Below are 15,756 nucleotides of genomic sequence, written 5' to 3' on the forward strand. Positions count from 1 at the left end.
ATTTTCCAGGGATAATCGGTATGAAATATCTTCTGCAGCTAAGTATATAACTATAAACTATCTGAGCCAGGACTTTCAGTGTCAGGACTATTTTCTTGCATTAAATTGGGGATCTAGATAATGTATTCTGAAGGCAGTATGTGGATCTCTTGCTGGATTGGGGCAATTGTGTGTAGGCGTGACTGATTATAAATAAATCTAAGTTAAGAAGTCAACTCTGGTTATTTTGTTTTGTGTTCTCCAAATCAACTGCAATGATGCTCATCTTGTTTGTTTTTAGTACTGGCTGGGACTTGGTTAAAAATGATAGACACTTTTAAAAAAATAAATAAAGTACAAACTTACAGTTTTGGGTAAAAAAAAAGCATTTGTGAAAGTTTGCACTCAGACTTTGGGAAGTCTCATTGTTATAAATTCAGTGTGGTCTAATCTATAAGCTCTGTCATTAAATAAAGCAGAAACACAGTTGTATACATAGTTAACTTTTTTCAAGTAATGTTATGTACATTTTATTGCCTGTATATGCACAATGGTAATAGAACTATAAATACACAATGCAATAGAACAGTAGAAAACAAGAATGTTACACATATGAGAATGAGGAGACTATTTTTCTGATGCGGCTGCTAAAAAAAAGCCAGTGATGAATAAAGACAATTTTAAATTTTGTACATATATTTTAAAATATTTTCCCCAATAAACAGCTTTCAGCAGTAGCAAACTGCTTTTTCAAGAACCACATTTCATCTTTCCCAGTCAGAATTATGGTGAACAAAGTCAAAATGACTTATTTATATTATGCAATTGCAAGTATTCCACACATTTATTGAATTTGCCTTTCAAAGTAACTCGCAAATAAAGTGTTATTAGCTTTTATTTTTCTTTAAAAAATGGCATTTGGCTGCATGTTAAAGAATTGGGCTTTGAATACACATTAGCAAAGGAAAAAAAATAAAAAATAAAATATTTCTATAGACAATTTTTCCACAAGACATTATGGGTAGCAGCTCAGTCAAAAGTATTCACCCTGAAGAGGTAGAGAGAATCTTAGCCTAGCACAGATCATCGTCATCCTTGGCACTGCTATGTTCTCTCCTGTAAGGACACAATCCCCAAAACTAGATGATGCAGCTGTGGTCACAACACCTATGTTCTAGCCATTGTGAGAAGGGTGCTGATCTCACTCCTGTCTGTCAGTTAAGCTTGTTATCAAGTCCATAAATACAAAGAAGCATTATTCACAATGAAGTTTAAAAAAAAGTTACAGAAACAACCTGAAAACATTTCCACATCTCAATCCAGATGATCTTGATGACACTGTTTCAAGAAAACCATGCAATAAATTTGGTGCAGCTTTTCCAACTCATTCAAATTAACCCCTCAAACCAATGTTGTTAAGGTCTGTATAGTGCTTGTGATTTTTACACCCCCAACCCTCCCAAATTCAGTGCAGAAATCCCAACTCTTGCAAAAAAATAAAAAAATAAAAAAAAGTGATCACCAAGGAGTTTTCTGCAGTGCTATCCAATATTTCTTACATGAGTTAAAACGATAGAACTAGTAGTTCCAGAGTAATTAGGTTGAGAGGAAACATTCTAGTGATAAAGATAAATACATACTGAGCATGCTTGTGCAGAGCACTCCACTCTGAAGCATCCTGCTTGAAGAAGGAATTGTGATAAGGATGGGTCATATTCATTAAAAGTGACTTAGTTTAATTTGCTACTGGAAAAGCAGGGCAACCCATTGCTCCAGTTTTGCAACACTGTACTCTGAATAGCCATCTTCCACAAAAAGGAGGTATCAGCTGCAGTCCTCCTAAGTTTGCACTGAATTATTTACAGGACAAAACATTCAACCAGTGAAATATAACTGCTTTCCCAGAGCTGGATCAATCCAGCATTGATGGGCACTGCTTGCTTTCCAGATTATCTTAGTCAACATACATAATGAGGATGTATCTCCAAATACAGTCTAGTTGCAGTTCAGACCAGTCTTGTTCAGCAAAGAACATGGTACGTTAACAAAAACAGCAACAGCTATGTTACTTTGCAGCCGAATAAAAACAAGGAAATTTAGATTTTCACTTTCAGAGTTTAATGCATTCTGGTTTAATTAACTTGCTTTTCTGTATTAAGAAAATGTACAGTAACACTGGTAAAAATTAATAGGGAGACACACAGAGTGTGAACAGAAAACATGATGGATTACATTTTTAAAAAAGTTTGTGTCAACCAAATGATATTAATACTGTTTTTTTCTTGGATATGAAATAATTGCAACAGTCACATGCAGGCTGAGAGTAGCCCTCCAGGGGGGGGGGGGTGGAGAGAAGAAAATAAAAGAAACCCCAACAAAAATGAAGAGTTCCGAAAAGGTGTGTTCATTTTTTTTCCTTTTACTGTTTGTCTTTTCTTCACAAGACCTATTTTGTGGGCAATTGGCTTCATTAGCTTTGTCCCGAAACATCTGCAGCTGCATCACCTGCTCCAGAGCCCGTTTGTGCACGTTTGATGTAAAGGTTCAACAACTTCATCTGCAGATTTAATTCAGTAAATAGTTTGTTGAATACTTATGGAATGTTAAAATTTAACATTCAGAAAAATCACATTTGCCAAGAATATAAGCATGGGGAGGAGGAAGACTGATAATTTCTCAAGAGTCATTGAAGTTAAAGATTAAAAGGAACAAATAGCCATTTTAGACTGAGGTTATTTTAATAATTGGCACAAAAATACTTTTAGCATTGCAATAACTAATCAGGATCACTCGAACAAGATTCTTGCTTTAGATATCCTTTCTATAACTGTACTGCACACCTGATAATATTTTCCAATTTCTTTTATTCATGATTCAGAGAATGGCATGGCAGCCTATTTGCACAGAAAAGCCACCATATGCCCATTTTCACACCACGATTATTTTTATCTATTAAGGACATTTCCTCCTAACCCTCAAAGAGAAACAGGTAGTTCAGATATATAATAATCTATCTATGACTAGTGATCTCAAAAAGCTTTGAGATGGAGCAGTGCACTTGGAAGAGTAAGAAGGCCACTTCTATTCCATGCTAGATGGTCTAACATTTACACTAAAAAAGGGAGAGAGATCCAGGCATACATATAACAAATGCTAGAAAAGCTTCCTAATGGTCTGATATTACAAAGAGATTTTATATTAATATAACTGAGATATAATTTAATATCTTTTGAAATTATCTGAAATATTATACGTCTTTATCATTTTAGCAGTTTTTACCGTACCAGGAAAGCTATCAATTTTAAAACTGGCTGTACAAATATTACCATCTTCTTGAGATGGCCAATGTGATGTTGATGAAATCTTTATTCAAAAATAAGTGAAACAAATTAACTTAAATTACAAGCTCTTTTAACAAGTGCCCTGTAACTTTAGCTAGCTCTGAACAACTGCTATAGGTTTCTTCAGTCCCGATTTTCCATTAAAAAGTTATTGTTCCCGGATAGTAGCTGAGCAGTTTTGGAGCTGTGAGAAACTGCCTATCCCTAAAATGTGTAGATTGTCACTGAACCCCAACTAAGCACTTGAACATGACGAATCTGAGCTTACTTTGCTGCCAGTGAGTTGACTGAGATGTGGTTTCAGATCATCACCAATTACTGCATGAATGGCTACAAGACAGAAGACACAAGCCTTCCGAACGCTGCTCTCCGAGTTATCATAGCCCTGGAAAACAAAAGCATTAGTAAGCTCATTAGCAAATAGAATCTTGAAAGAGTATAACAAGAAAAGGAAGCCAGGGCAAATATTTTGATAGAACTCATTTATCAGGTTCTTGCAATTACTTATCTTCCTGTCAGTGGTCTCAAACAAACCATTTTGTTCAAATACATTTAACACATTGTTTATTCAAAAAACAAGTGGTCTGTTTTAACTATCCAATTTTAAGTCACTCATTCACATTTTATACCTTCTTACCTGTATTAGACCTGGTACTATCTCCGGCAAGAGCTGAGCAAGGGTTTCTTTAGGTACCCTCTCTATCACCTTAGTCTGCATTTTGATCGCCGCCAGATTAATAGGGTAATCTGCTGTTTGGATAATGGGACAAAGTACTTTGATGCACTGATCCGGGCTAATGGATGTGGCTAGCATAGTAGCAGCCTCTTCAGCAGATCTTACCACCTAAAATATTAAGTAGACACATACAGAAGCACATCAATTGCATTTGTTTAGCTTGTACTTTGATATGTTGTTAAACTTTGTAGATGACTTATTTTACATAAAAGATTTATAACTGAAGTTCTCATTGGAACAATAGACTTAGTTTACTGAATTCACCAAGAATATCTCAGTGATGGGGCCTTAATCTTTTTAAAACAGCGTTCCTCACACAGAGATCTTATACTTTAAGACCAATTTATCTGGATAAAAAATAATTATGTATTTTAACTCCATATACCATATTTACAATGCAGTATTAGCAAAATCCTTCTTTTAAAAGTATGGGACTGTACGTCTTTAAACCCATCTAGTCTTAATTCAAACATTATGCATCCAGTTCTGTCCAGTCAGGATGCCCAGTATTGTTCTCATTAAGGCTATGAAATAATTATAATATATTATTACTATGGATTGATAATGCCCACAATTTTCTGTGATGCCTACAATTTGCACACACTTCTATCTGCCTGACAGAAAACTGTTTTACAGGGCTGTTGTATTCATTTGTTATGAGGGATGGCTCTGACATAAATGGGACTTTGTTGGGCTGGTCCATGAGTGTCATAAAATGTAATGCCAGGTAGCGGAGATATAAACTTTACAAAGGACACAGACAGCACAATTAAAGATATTATTTTTTACTTAAAATACAAACATGCTTAAAACATTAACACTCTTGCAATATTTTATTTAACAGTCTTTGCTGACACCTCTTGATCTGAATTGTTGCATCAAAATCTGGAGAAAATGTTGGTGCTAGAGCAATCTTGAGTATGCTGTACAAGTGTGTATCTGTAAACTGTGAACGTACTTTTGATTTTTGTTATATTCATTACAGAAAAGAGATGTTCACAGAAATACACCGTCCCAAACATAGACAGAATTTTAGACGCAAAAAGACTTAAGTTCCGGGTAATTAGCACCCAGAAACTGGTAAAATTTGCTAATGCCAAATTCAGAAAGATTTAACACTTCAGATCAATTATTGATATCTTGAGGCCAAACGCACACACACAGCCTATCTTTTGGGGATGGGAACTGGGGTAGGATCACCTTTGAAATCTCTACCAGGTCCATGTCTAAGACCTGTCGCCAACCCTACATTTGGGGCCTTTTTCCTACTTGCTGGAAACCCCCCTCCCCCGGCTCTGCCATATCTTCTCCACCTTGGGTGCCAAAATCCTGTCCCCACTCCTGCTCCCCCATAGTCTCTGTTTGGCTAGATGCAGCTCCCCTCACACCTGAACCAAACAACTGCATACCCCTCATCTAAGTAAACCCCAAGTGCTGCCTGGCTTCCTCCTATCATATCTGACACTTCCATTATTTCTAGATCTGGAGAAGCTTGATCTGGGTCAGAATCGCTCTCAATGAAAACCACAAAGTCATTCTCCTCCACTGAATCTTCCTCCTACCCTTGCTTCTACTCTCTCAGCTGCTTCCCCTTTCTATTTGTTGCTTCCCTATCTCCCACTAAGCCCGCCCATGGTCTGGTCAGCTTCCTCTGTGATCGGACTCTCTGGTTGCTTCAGACCTGGGCTACATCCCCCATGCATATGGGAGTTCATTTAGGGCTTGGAAATCTTGTAGGATCTTCTCTCCCATTTGGGAACTGTCTAGCTATGCTCTACTGGCTTCCCCTGCAAAACCAAAAGAGAACACATCCCCCCGCACCTTATCTACATCCATCTACACCACCGCTGGTCTTTCAAGCCTCTCCCTTCTCACTCTCAAAATTAAATGCCAAGTCCCATGCAGAAAAAAGCCCCCATGCCCCACTTAGATGTTTCCTATTTGCTGCATCCCATGCTTTGATGCTTGGGTTCACTGCCCCTTCCCACCTTCCCCCTTTGCCAGTCTGCCTCCTCCACCCCTCACCTAACACCTTGCACATCCAGCAGTGTCTGGCCCCACTCTTGCCTTTGGCCTCGCTTTTGCCTAGTCACTTCCCGCTTATTTCCCACCACCTCGCCTTCACACATTGCTTTTTCCTCCCCTCCCCATTCTTTCCTGGCCAAGCAGCCATGCTCCTGCCCATTTCCCTTCACTGCCTGAGCCCTCTGTCCCATTCCTGTAGCATCCCCCCATTGCCTTCATGCACTGTATACCCCTCTGCAAATACACTTTAGGCTTCCTTACTATTAAATCTCCCTTCCCACTGTAGCAATGCGATGGTAAGGGGGAAGTGGACCCAGCTGCACCAGAGAGAAGCCATGGTATGACTAGCCAGACAAAAGAAAACAGAACACACACATGCTGTAGCAAGGGGGGGGGGGAAAGGAAACACCCCCCCCTGACCTTTCAGGCTCCTGCCGCTTGCCCTTGGTGCAGCTCTGAACAATTGGGGGGCGGGGGATTTGTGCAGGAACAGGCAGAAGTGGTTTTGGTCCCATCATTCATTTTGGCCCACATCACTCATTGGAGTTGGGGAGAAGAGAGTTCCAAAGGGCACACTCCCCTTGGAAGCTGAAAGGGTGGTTCCCTTCACTTCATTTCCTCTTGCCACTTGCTCAAGGGCTGGATTCAAGCCCTGGGTAGGATGGTTCTAGCCTGCAGGCTGTTTACCCCGGTTTACAAGTTATGAAATGGCTCCATAATCTGCTGAAACTGAGTTGATCTCTCACTTCACCTCCCTCTGGAAAATACACTCCTCCTCACAAATATCTGTGGTCCTGGAGATATTTTCAAATACAGCGACTCAGTGCCAGTTTTTCAGAGTTCAACCCAACTATTTAACGATCATCTGTACATATCGGGGATGGCCCAAGGGTGCATGGCGCCCCATGCAGACTCATTGTCTGCTGCCCCCCCGTCCCTGGGGGCCCTAGGCATGTGCTCATGCACATATGCCAGGCTGGGCTGCCGCTGTCCCCTCCCTTCCGTTCTGCGGTACCATGCTCCGCCCCCCCCCCCGCTCACTCAGAGGAGTGCCATTAGAATTGCCCCTACCCTTTTAGACATAGCCAAGGTATCTCCATGCTCTCTCTTGAGTGAGTGCTCGACGATGTTTCGTAACCCCTCACTTCCGGTGGTTCCAAAGTGAGGGAGGAGTGAAGCCTTGTCAAGCACTCTCTCAAGAGAGAGCGCACAGATGTCTAGGCCACATCTAAAAGGATAGGTGCTATTCTAGCAGCGCTCCTCTGAGTGCACCAGGGGGGCAGGGGTGGAGTGCGCTGCTGCAGAACTGAAGGGGGGAAGGGAGGCGGCGGCAGGGTGGCAACGGAAGGCAAATTAGGAATTTGTCTTGGGTGCGGGGAGGAAGGAAGAGCCCAATTTGGTGCCCCCCTCCCAGTGCCCTAGGCAAATGCCTAGTTTGCCTAGAGGGCGAGCTGGCCCTGGTACAGATTATAGAATTCACTTGGCATTTGTATGACAGGTTCATTGCATTCTCCATGTTCTTTTACATGTGCTTTGCACTGATTATTTCAGTTACATCCTCTAGGGCAACACAATCTCACAGCATGCAGTAATGTATACTAACCTCCTTATGAGGGTCTTTGTGAGCTTCTAATGTCTTCATGATTGTGAGTTCTGCATAATTTCTAAATCTTGCAGGCTGGTGCCTTAAAATTTCTCGTAAGACTTTCAATGCTAGTGCTCTAATTGCATGCTGAAAGTTTAAATACATTTAGTTTAGTATTCTGTGTACAGCTTCATGAGGCTTACTTTTGACAGGACAGTTTCAGGTTTTCACAGCAAAAATCCAGAATTTTTGAGATGTCTCTAAAAGTTTTTCCATTTAATTTTTCTTTGGGTAAAAATGCAGCTATAACTCATTGGCTGTGAGGAATCCAGGTATCTTCTTTCATGACAGAGCTTCTGTAGCAGATATCACATACCCTTGGCACCAGAACTGGAATAATGCTGTTACTGGAAAATATGGTTCCCCACCTCCACCCTTTCATTCATGTAGCTGTGGTACATGAGACCCCCTAATGAATTCTATGACTACTATAACATCACTCCTGATGAGTGGTATATCACACTTCACCACACAGGAGTATTGAATATCAATGTTGGTGTTTTGTATCATTGTGACTACCCCCCCCCCCAACATCTGTAAAAAAACAGGCAAGTCCCAATAGAGAGCAGTGTTACCTCTTTGTCTCCAAGGGTTTCTAATAACAGAAGCAGAATTGTTTTGAAGTGCTCATCCCAAACACCAAAAGATTCTTCTTGGGTCAGTTTCATAAGTTCGTAGAGAGCAACTTTTCGTTCTTCAACTCTCTCGTTATGGTTTGACAATTCTTTTAGCAATTCTGCAACCAGATCAGAATGGTCCAGGGGAGGTTCTGTACAAAAGAAATAATGTGAACCCATTAGAAACAAAGTAAAAAAGAAACTAATTTCTTGGTTGCAAAGATATACATCTCTAGTCCTATGAGAAGAACCACTAGACATCTTCCTAAAGCCAAATCAGCATGAAGTTATTTTGTGGACTTTCTACAATTTTCAGAGATTAAGGTTTGATAATAAGAACAAGACATATTAAAGTTTTGATCTGGAACTTGGAGGCTAAAGACATCACCAGTGAACTCTTTTACTCCTGAAGTCTTCAGATTCCTGCTTCTGCCAACGCTTTAAACATATTGCCTTTTCTCTAGTTACCCCAGGTGCTTTTAAATCATGGGACTGGGAAGATCTTGCCACTGTGGTGTGTACTCAAGTAACATCTATAATATACTGTAATGCACTCTGCCTCGGCTGCCATTACAAATGTTTGAAAACTACAATTGGTACATAATGCTGCAGCAAAAATGAGTCTCTAGAGTGAGTTGCAGGCAGAGTTGGACTGGCTTTTGGCCACCAGACCAATTCTGGGTGGGTCAATGGCCCCGTGGCGCAGAGTGGTAAAGCTGCAGTACTGCAGTCTGAACTCTCTGCTCACGACCTGAGTTTGATCCCAGTGGAAGCTGGTTTCAGGTAACCGGCTCAGGTTGACTCAGCCTTCCATCCTTCCGAGGTCGGTAAAATGAATACTCAGCTTGCTGGGGGGAAAGTGTAGATGACTGGGGAAGGCAGTGGCAAACCACCCCAGAAAAAGTCTGCCGTGAAAACATTGTGCAAGCAACATCACCCCAGAGTCAGAAACGACTGGTGCTTGCACAGAGGAATACTTTTACCTTTTACAATGGCCTTCCTTGCCACTAGTGGGAACACTAGAACAGGCTTTGTGGTTGTAGTAACAAATTATGGAATTTCCTCCCTAGGGATATTCATTTGCTGCCCCTTTATTGAGTTTTCCTGTAGATGAAGGCTTTTCTCTTTCGATGGCATTAATCCCCCTTCCTACTTATGCCTCTTACACCCAATGTCTAAAGTCCCAAACGAAGAAAAGCTCTCCTGTTTTCAGTGTTTGAACCTTTCTTGGCCTTCCCTCTCTCTGTACTTGCTGAAGCCCTGAGAGCTATGCCCCATTTATTTAGAAGTTCTGAGGGACTCTGTAGGTGCAGATGATATTCAAAACAACTGTACCAATCACTGTGCAGGCACAGATGGGGGCTTATGAAATTTATATCCAATTTTTTCTCACCAATGAGGACCCAAAGCCACTTACATCAACTCATCTCCTTCACTTTATCCTCACAACAACCCTGTGAGGTTATTCTAATTATATGTGACTGGTTTAAGGTTTCACGCCAAGGTAGAATTTGACAAGGTAGAACTTGAATCTGTGTCTCCCAGATCCTAATGTGACACTATAGAACATTATTCCCCTTGGATGTATCCCTTGCATCTAGTACTACCTTATCTGTCTGCTCCCCTCCCATTTGAACGGTAGAGGAAAGGTCCTATTCGCTGGATCCACTCTCTCAGTGAATTCAGCTACACGGTTCCCTCGTGGCCACAGCCAAGGATGTTGTAATCCTATCTATATATTATTAGGCATTTAGATGACCATTGGCCATGTAGCAAACTGCAACAAGAGAGGTCTCTGTGTGTTGATATAATGGACTAATAGTTGTCCTTTGTGCAGCTCCATCAACCAGACTCTAACTACAGCCAGTAGTGATTATATTGAAAGAAGCAGCAGCAGCATTAGTTTTTACACCCCACTGTTCTCTACCTTAAGGAGTCTCAAAGTGGCTTACCATCACCTTTCCCTTCCTCTCCCCACAACAGGCACCTTGCGAGTTAGATGAGGGCTGAGAGAGCTCTGAGAGAACCATGATTGGTCCTAAGTCACCCACCAGCCTTCCTGTGGGAGCTGGGGAATCAAATCCGGTTCTCCAGATTAGAGTCTGTCAGTCCTAACCACTAAACTACACTGGCTATCCCTGTCACTACCATGTTGTATTTCTATCTCTCTACAAAGACTAAGACTAACTTTCCTGTCAAATTCCTAGGTTAGGGGTGGCCAACGGTAGCTCTCCAGATGTTTTTTGCCTACAACTCCCATCAGCCCCAGCCAGCATGGCCAATGGCTGGGGCTGATGGGAGTTGTAGGCAAAAAACATCTGGAGAGCTATCGTTGGCCACCCCATCCTAGGTAATTAATCTTCCATGGCTAAGAAAGTGGCAGCAGATGACTGCCTAAGCATTACAGATTCTTTGCAGATTCTTACCCCGCGCTTTACTCTGACGGAGCACACTGTCAGATCTGGCACAAGCTCATCTCAGAGTCTTACAGAGACTCATGATGCCTTGCATAAACTTTGGTGATGATATATTTAGAGCCTTTAGTGATTGAGTAAACTAATTCTCTCTTCACAAGATAACTTAGGGAAAGTGGTATATACATTTTTTTAAAAAATGTCCAATACTGTTCAGAAGATATTTCAACTATTGTACAGACATAATGCATTCATATTTTAGAGCACTAAGATATTGGATTTATACCCCACCCTTCACTTGGAGTTTCAGAGGGCTCCTTCCTTTCTTCTCTTTCCCTACAACAGATACCCTGTGAGATAGGTGGGGCTGAGAGAGCTCTTTTGAGAACTGCTCAAGAGAACAGCTCTGAGAGAACTGTGACTGACTCAAGGTCACCCAGCGGTTGCATGTGGAGGAGTAGGGAATCAAATCTGGATCTCCAGATTAGAGTCCACCACTCTTAACCACTACATCCAAATGGCTCTCGCCAGTACATGTTCAGTACATTCCTAGAAAGCACTACTATAGGCACAGGAACCAAGGCAGAAGTAACAGAAAAAGCAAAGGGGGAAAGTGTAGCAATGTATTATTGATCTGAAAAGGAACTTATGCTTGCTCACTATCATGCTAAGCAGACAATCAAGGGCGCTAAATGTAGCACTGTTTCTTCTGATGTGTATCTGCTCCAAAGTACACGTGTGGACAAGAAACACACATCAGGTTTATGTTTCAACTAGAAATATTTCAAAATATGGAATTGCTTTTGCTTAGCTCAGACCCAGACTGAATCATCACATTTTAAATTTTAAAAAAGCAGCAAAACATGCCTGATTTCTTGTTAGGAAAGGGCGCTTAGCTCTGAGATTTTTGCAAGCTTTCTTGTAGAAAAAGTCTTGTGGAAAAGTCAGCCTTCACTAGCCACAAAGGACATGGATCTAGGAGGTATGTGGTTGGCCTAGCAGCACCTGGGATCCTGTTGACATCACCTTGGGAAAACCGACTGCAGGTTTCAAGAACTTAGATGACTTCAGTTTAATCTTTTAACTGATAACGTTTGGTGCAGAAACGCTTGGAAATGAGCCTATGAGATCTAATTAAGTTTAATTTCACGATTTTAGTTAATATTCAATTCAGCCTTTATCTGCTTTCAAATGAACATTTTGGATATTAAGTTTTGGATTTTTATTTAGCTTGTTGTAGCCTAAGAATTCTGATAGAAGCTGTTTTCCCCATACCAAGGTTTTCTTTCATGCCTTTCACAGGTTGACAATTTTCTTAAATGTTGCTTGCATGATTCTTTCCATATGTCATCTCCCTACTACAGTTTAAAACATGCTGGCCTTACCATCAGGAAACTGCTCTGCATCATCATCAAACATGGCTTCTTTTAAAGCTGATTTGTTAAAAGAACCAATGCTATCCGTGTAATTATATGGATTATAATCACGTGACCGTGGGGAAGAATGAGGAGGCATTGTGTTAAGTAATGAGGTTTTGTTGTCAAGAGCTGTTCGGCCTGTATCAGTAGCTCCACTTCCTGCTCGCAGCTCGATTCCAGAACCACTGCAAATCTACACGGGAAAAAGAGATATATGTTAGAATCATGATTTCCATGTCAAGATAACTATCAGTAAATCAACAGCAGGCATATGTCTTTAAATTTTTAACAGCAATTGTGAAAGCTATAATGCCTTAAAGCAGGGGTGTCAAATGCCTGGCCTGTGGACCAGAACTGGCTTTAATCAGTCCCACCAGGCTCTATCCTCCTCCCTCCCCCTCCTGTCTTCAGCCTTTGAAGCTCCGAGGCTGCTGACGTTCCCTGCTCTTTCTGCCTTGTCTGACTGAAACAAAACTGCAAAGAAAATGCAGAGTAGATTTTCCATTAAGCTCTCCAGTGTAATATCCTCCTTTGGCTGTGGGTTCCCAAATTAGAATACTCACCAGTCCTCAGGTCCACTGAACAGAGACAAGCTGGCTCAAAGCATCAACACTTTATTTTCAAGGGCATAACTCCAGGAAGCATGAGCTTCAACTGGCTATAAGAATGCTGAAACAGCACAGACAGAGTTGGAAGGAAAATGTGGAATGGATTTTCCATTTAGGTATCTGGGCCCATTCCACATTTTCCTTCCAACTCTGTCTGTGCTGTTTCAGCATTCCTATTGCCAGTTGAAGCTCATGCTTCCTGGAGTTATGCCCTTGAAAATAAAGTGTTGATGCTTTGAGCCAGCTTGTCTCTGTTCAGTGGACCTGAGGACTGGTGAGTATTCTAATTTGGGAACCCACAGCCAAAGGGGGATATTACACTGGAGAGATATTGCCAATCTGAGTAGACTCGGGGGGTGGGGTGGGGAAGAATCTTGCAATGCCATTTAATTGTATTTCCAGGCTCAGAGCAGGTTTCCAGGTTTCTGCTGTGATCCTTCTGCTTTTACTTGATGATTTATATTAAAACTTGCATTGCCAAATACCACTATTCACCCACTTTCCTACTTTAACAAAATATTGCAAGAGTTTTAAGCATGTTTGCATTTTAAGTTAAAACATAACATCTTTAATTGTGCTTGTCTGTGTCCTTTATAACGTTTATATCTCTGCTACCTCACATTACATTTTATAACACACATGGCCCAGCCCCATAAAGTCCCATTTCTGTCAGATCTGATCTTCCTAACAAATGAATTTGATACCCCGCCTTAAAGAGTTTTTTTTTTTTTTAATAATCACCTGCAATTTTAACAGTCTAAGGATCCAGAAACTAGGTATTTTTAGTCAGTGAAGAGTCAGGGTTAGGGACAGTTGTTTTAGTACAGACAGTTATTAGGAAATTAGTCACCTCACATAATGTAGAACATTTTCTAAGACAAGCATATGTATTTTGAAGTTAGAGTTAGAACCCTCAGCGTGGAAGCAATGCCAAGGCCTTTTCCAGACTCTATTTTTATCTCTGTAGTCTCCTGACTGCACTTATTATGGGGCTTTACACTATTTATAGTCAGGGTAAGGTCCCAGATGCTTTAGCCAAGAAGCATCATGCATACATTTATTCAGATGAATGTGTGCTGGTAAAGCTGGCATGTATATGGCACAGTGGCCCCAAATTTATTTTGTCTTCTTCTAGACAACCTTGTCATTCATTTTTACCTCAAGCAGAAATACTCACTGAATCACTATCTTCTTTTTTTGAATCCCGTTTCATAGGCTCATTCATATCCTCTTGACTGCGAAAACTGAAGTTCTGAATTGCTTCAGTAACTCCACGGAGAGAACTATAAATATCTTCTGAATTCATATTTTCTGTGTCGTAATCAAATGCACTGCGGAACACAAATGAGGAAAAAGCTATTCTTTATGTATAATAATATTTTTATCTAACTTATGTTCAATTGTATGAATTCAATAAATGAGGAAAAAATGGGAGAAAAGCATCTTGAGATGAAACCACTGGTGTGTATTTGAAGACAGAATAAATAACTAATAGGCCTAAACCACAGAGTGCATCTATGGGTCAGAGGACTGCTCCATATGTCGGGTAACCAGACATCATAAAACAAACATCCCCCCCCCAACAAGTTACTTCAGAAATATTTTTGGAATGTATCCAAAGTCACTGTCTTCTCATTAATTCTTCTTGGCTGGGCTGGCAATAAAAAAAAAAAGGGTAAAGGTAGTCCCCTGTGCAAGCACCAGTCGTTTCTGACTCTGGGGGGATGTTGCTTTCATAACATTTTCACAGCAGACTTTTTACGGGGTGGTTTGCCATTGCCTTCCCCAGTCATCTACACTTTCCCCCCAGCAAGCTGGGTACTCATTTTACCGACCTCGGAAGGATGGAAGGCTGAGTCAATCTTGAGCCAGCTACCTGAACCCAGCTTCCGTTGGGATTGAACTCGGGTCGTGAGCAGAGAGCTCTGCCTGCAGTACTGCAGCTTTACTACTCTGCACCATGGGGCTACCAATGGGCTGGCAATGGCAGTTACTAAAAATAAGCTATATATAACTTGGTCTTTTTACCTTGGTGACAAAGTATTCTGGGATGTATTTGTTGGTGAAGTGAGGGGGCTAGACCAACTTGCTGGTGAGCGAGGAACAGGTCTCATTAAAGGGCTTCCCATGGATCCCTGTAATGAAAAAAATGTTGTAATCAAGCACATTTTATGGAGAATGCAGTTAATAAATAATCCAAATGACATTGTCTAAGAAAAATAAAGTTCAAAATTTAATCAAAAGGTACATTCAGTAGCAAAACTCCCTAAAATCCTCAAATGAATACATTTATCTCAACCAAGCATGTTTCAGATCTGTTAGATCAGGGTTTCCCAAACTTTTCTTTCCTGTGGCTAGGTTATTTTTACACTTCTCCTTCGTGGCCCACTAAAATTTGGGGGTGGATCCGGAAGACAGGAATTATGTCATTTCCTGCGGTGTCAAGGGCTAAGTGATGTCACTTCCGGGACACACTGAACCAAAACTCCACCTTTTCCTGTGATGTCACTTCCAGGGCACTTCCCCAAACCTGCCTCTTCTTCTGAAGTAACTTCATTTCCAGAAAAATCTCTCTGAAATGCATGCTGAGCCAAAATGGAGGTGGAAAGTGGGCGGTCCTCTCTTTTCACTCCCACACCTGCATGCACCTATCGGTTTGTGTGTTCTTCTCCAACTTGCAAGCACTCCTAATGCCCATATTCAATTGCCTGCACTAACTACACACCCCTTCCTCAACAGCACTGGCCAGTGTATGCAGTTGGGAGTGCTGTTGCCATTGCCATCAGGAATGACAGCACTGTGTATCACCCACACTGGGCCCTGGCAGCTGCTCTACCTCAAAATATGCTGAAACATTTAGTAGGCCCTTCCTTCAGCTGCTACTACTGGAACTCTGACTCAAGCTATAACCAATCTTGCTTGGTTTCAAGAAAATCTTTTGACAGCTATTTTTCATACTTTTCTTTGGCTGAA

At 41.2% G+C, this 15,756-nt stretch overlaps 1 protein-coding gene across 50 annotated transcripts in view; it reads right to left on the reverse strand.

Annotated features, from left to right (window-relative positions):
- Window positions 1-483: 483 nt before the first annotated feature.
- Window positions 484-15,756, reverse strand: part of CLASP2 (cytoplasmic linker associated protein 2) — a 160,704-nt gene continuing 145,431 nt past the window's right edge. For all 50 annotated transcript variants that reach the window (XM_060247591.1, XM_060247592.1, XM_060247593.1 and 47 more), the window contains 8 exons: window positions 14,812-14,918; window positions 13,961-14,114; window positions 12,143-12,368; window positions 8,302-8,495; window positions 7,685-7,813; window positions 3,958-4,164; window positions 3,589-3,705; window positions 484-2,536 (listed from right to left, as the gene is read on the reverse strand). In XM_060247591.1, the coding sequence (XP_060103574.1) occupies window positions 2,450-2,536; window positions 3,589-3,705; window positions 3,958-4,164; window positions 7,685-7,813; window positions 8,302-8,495; window positions 12,143-12,368; window positions 13,961-14,114; window positions 14,812-14,918 (1,221 nt within the window). In that variant the 3' untranslated portion in view covers window positions 484-2,449. The remainder of the gene's footprint in view (window positions 2,537-3,588; window positions 3,706-3,957; window positions 4,165-7,684; window positions 7,814-8,301; window positions 8,496-12,142; window positions 12,369-13,960; window positions 14,115-14,811; window positions 14,919-15,756) is intronic.

This window comes from Heteronotia binoei, chromosome 10 (assembly GCF_032191835.1).
Source record: "Heteronotia binoei isolate CCM8104 ecotype False Entrance Well chromosome 10, APGP_CSIRO_Hbin_v1, whole genome shotgun sequence".
In the NCBI taxonomy this organism is placed as follows: Eukaryota; Metazoa; Chordata; class Lepidosauria; order Squamata; family Gekkonidae; genus Heteronotia; species Heteronotia binoei.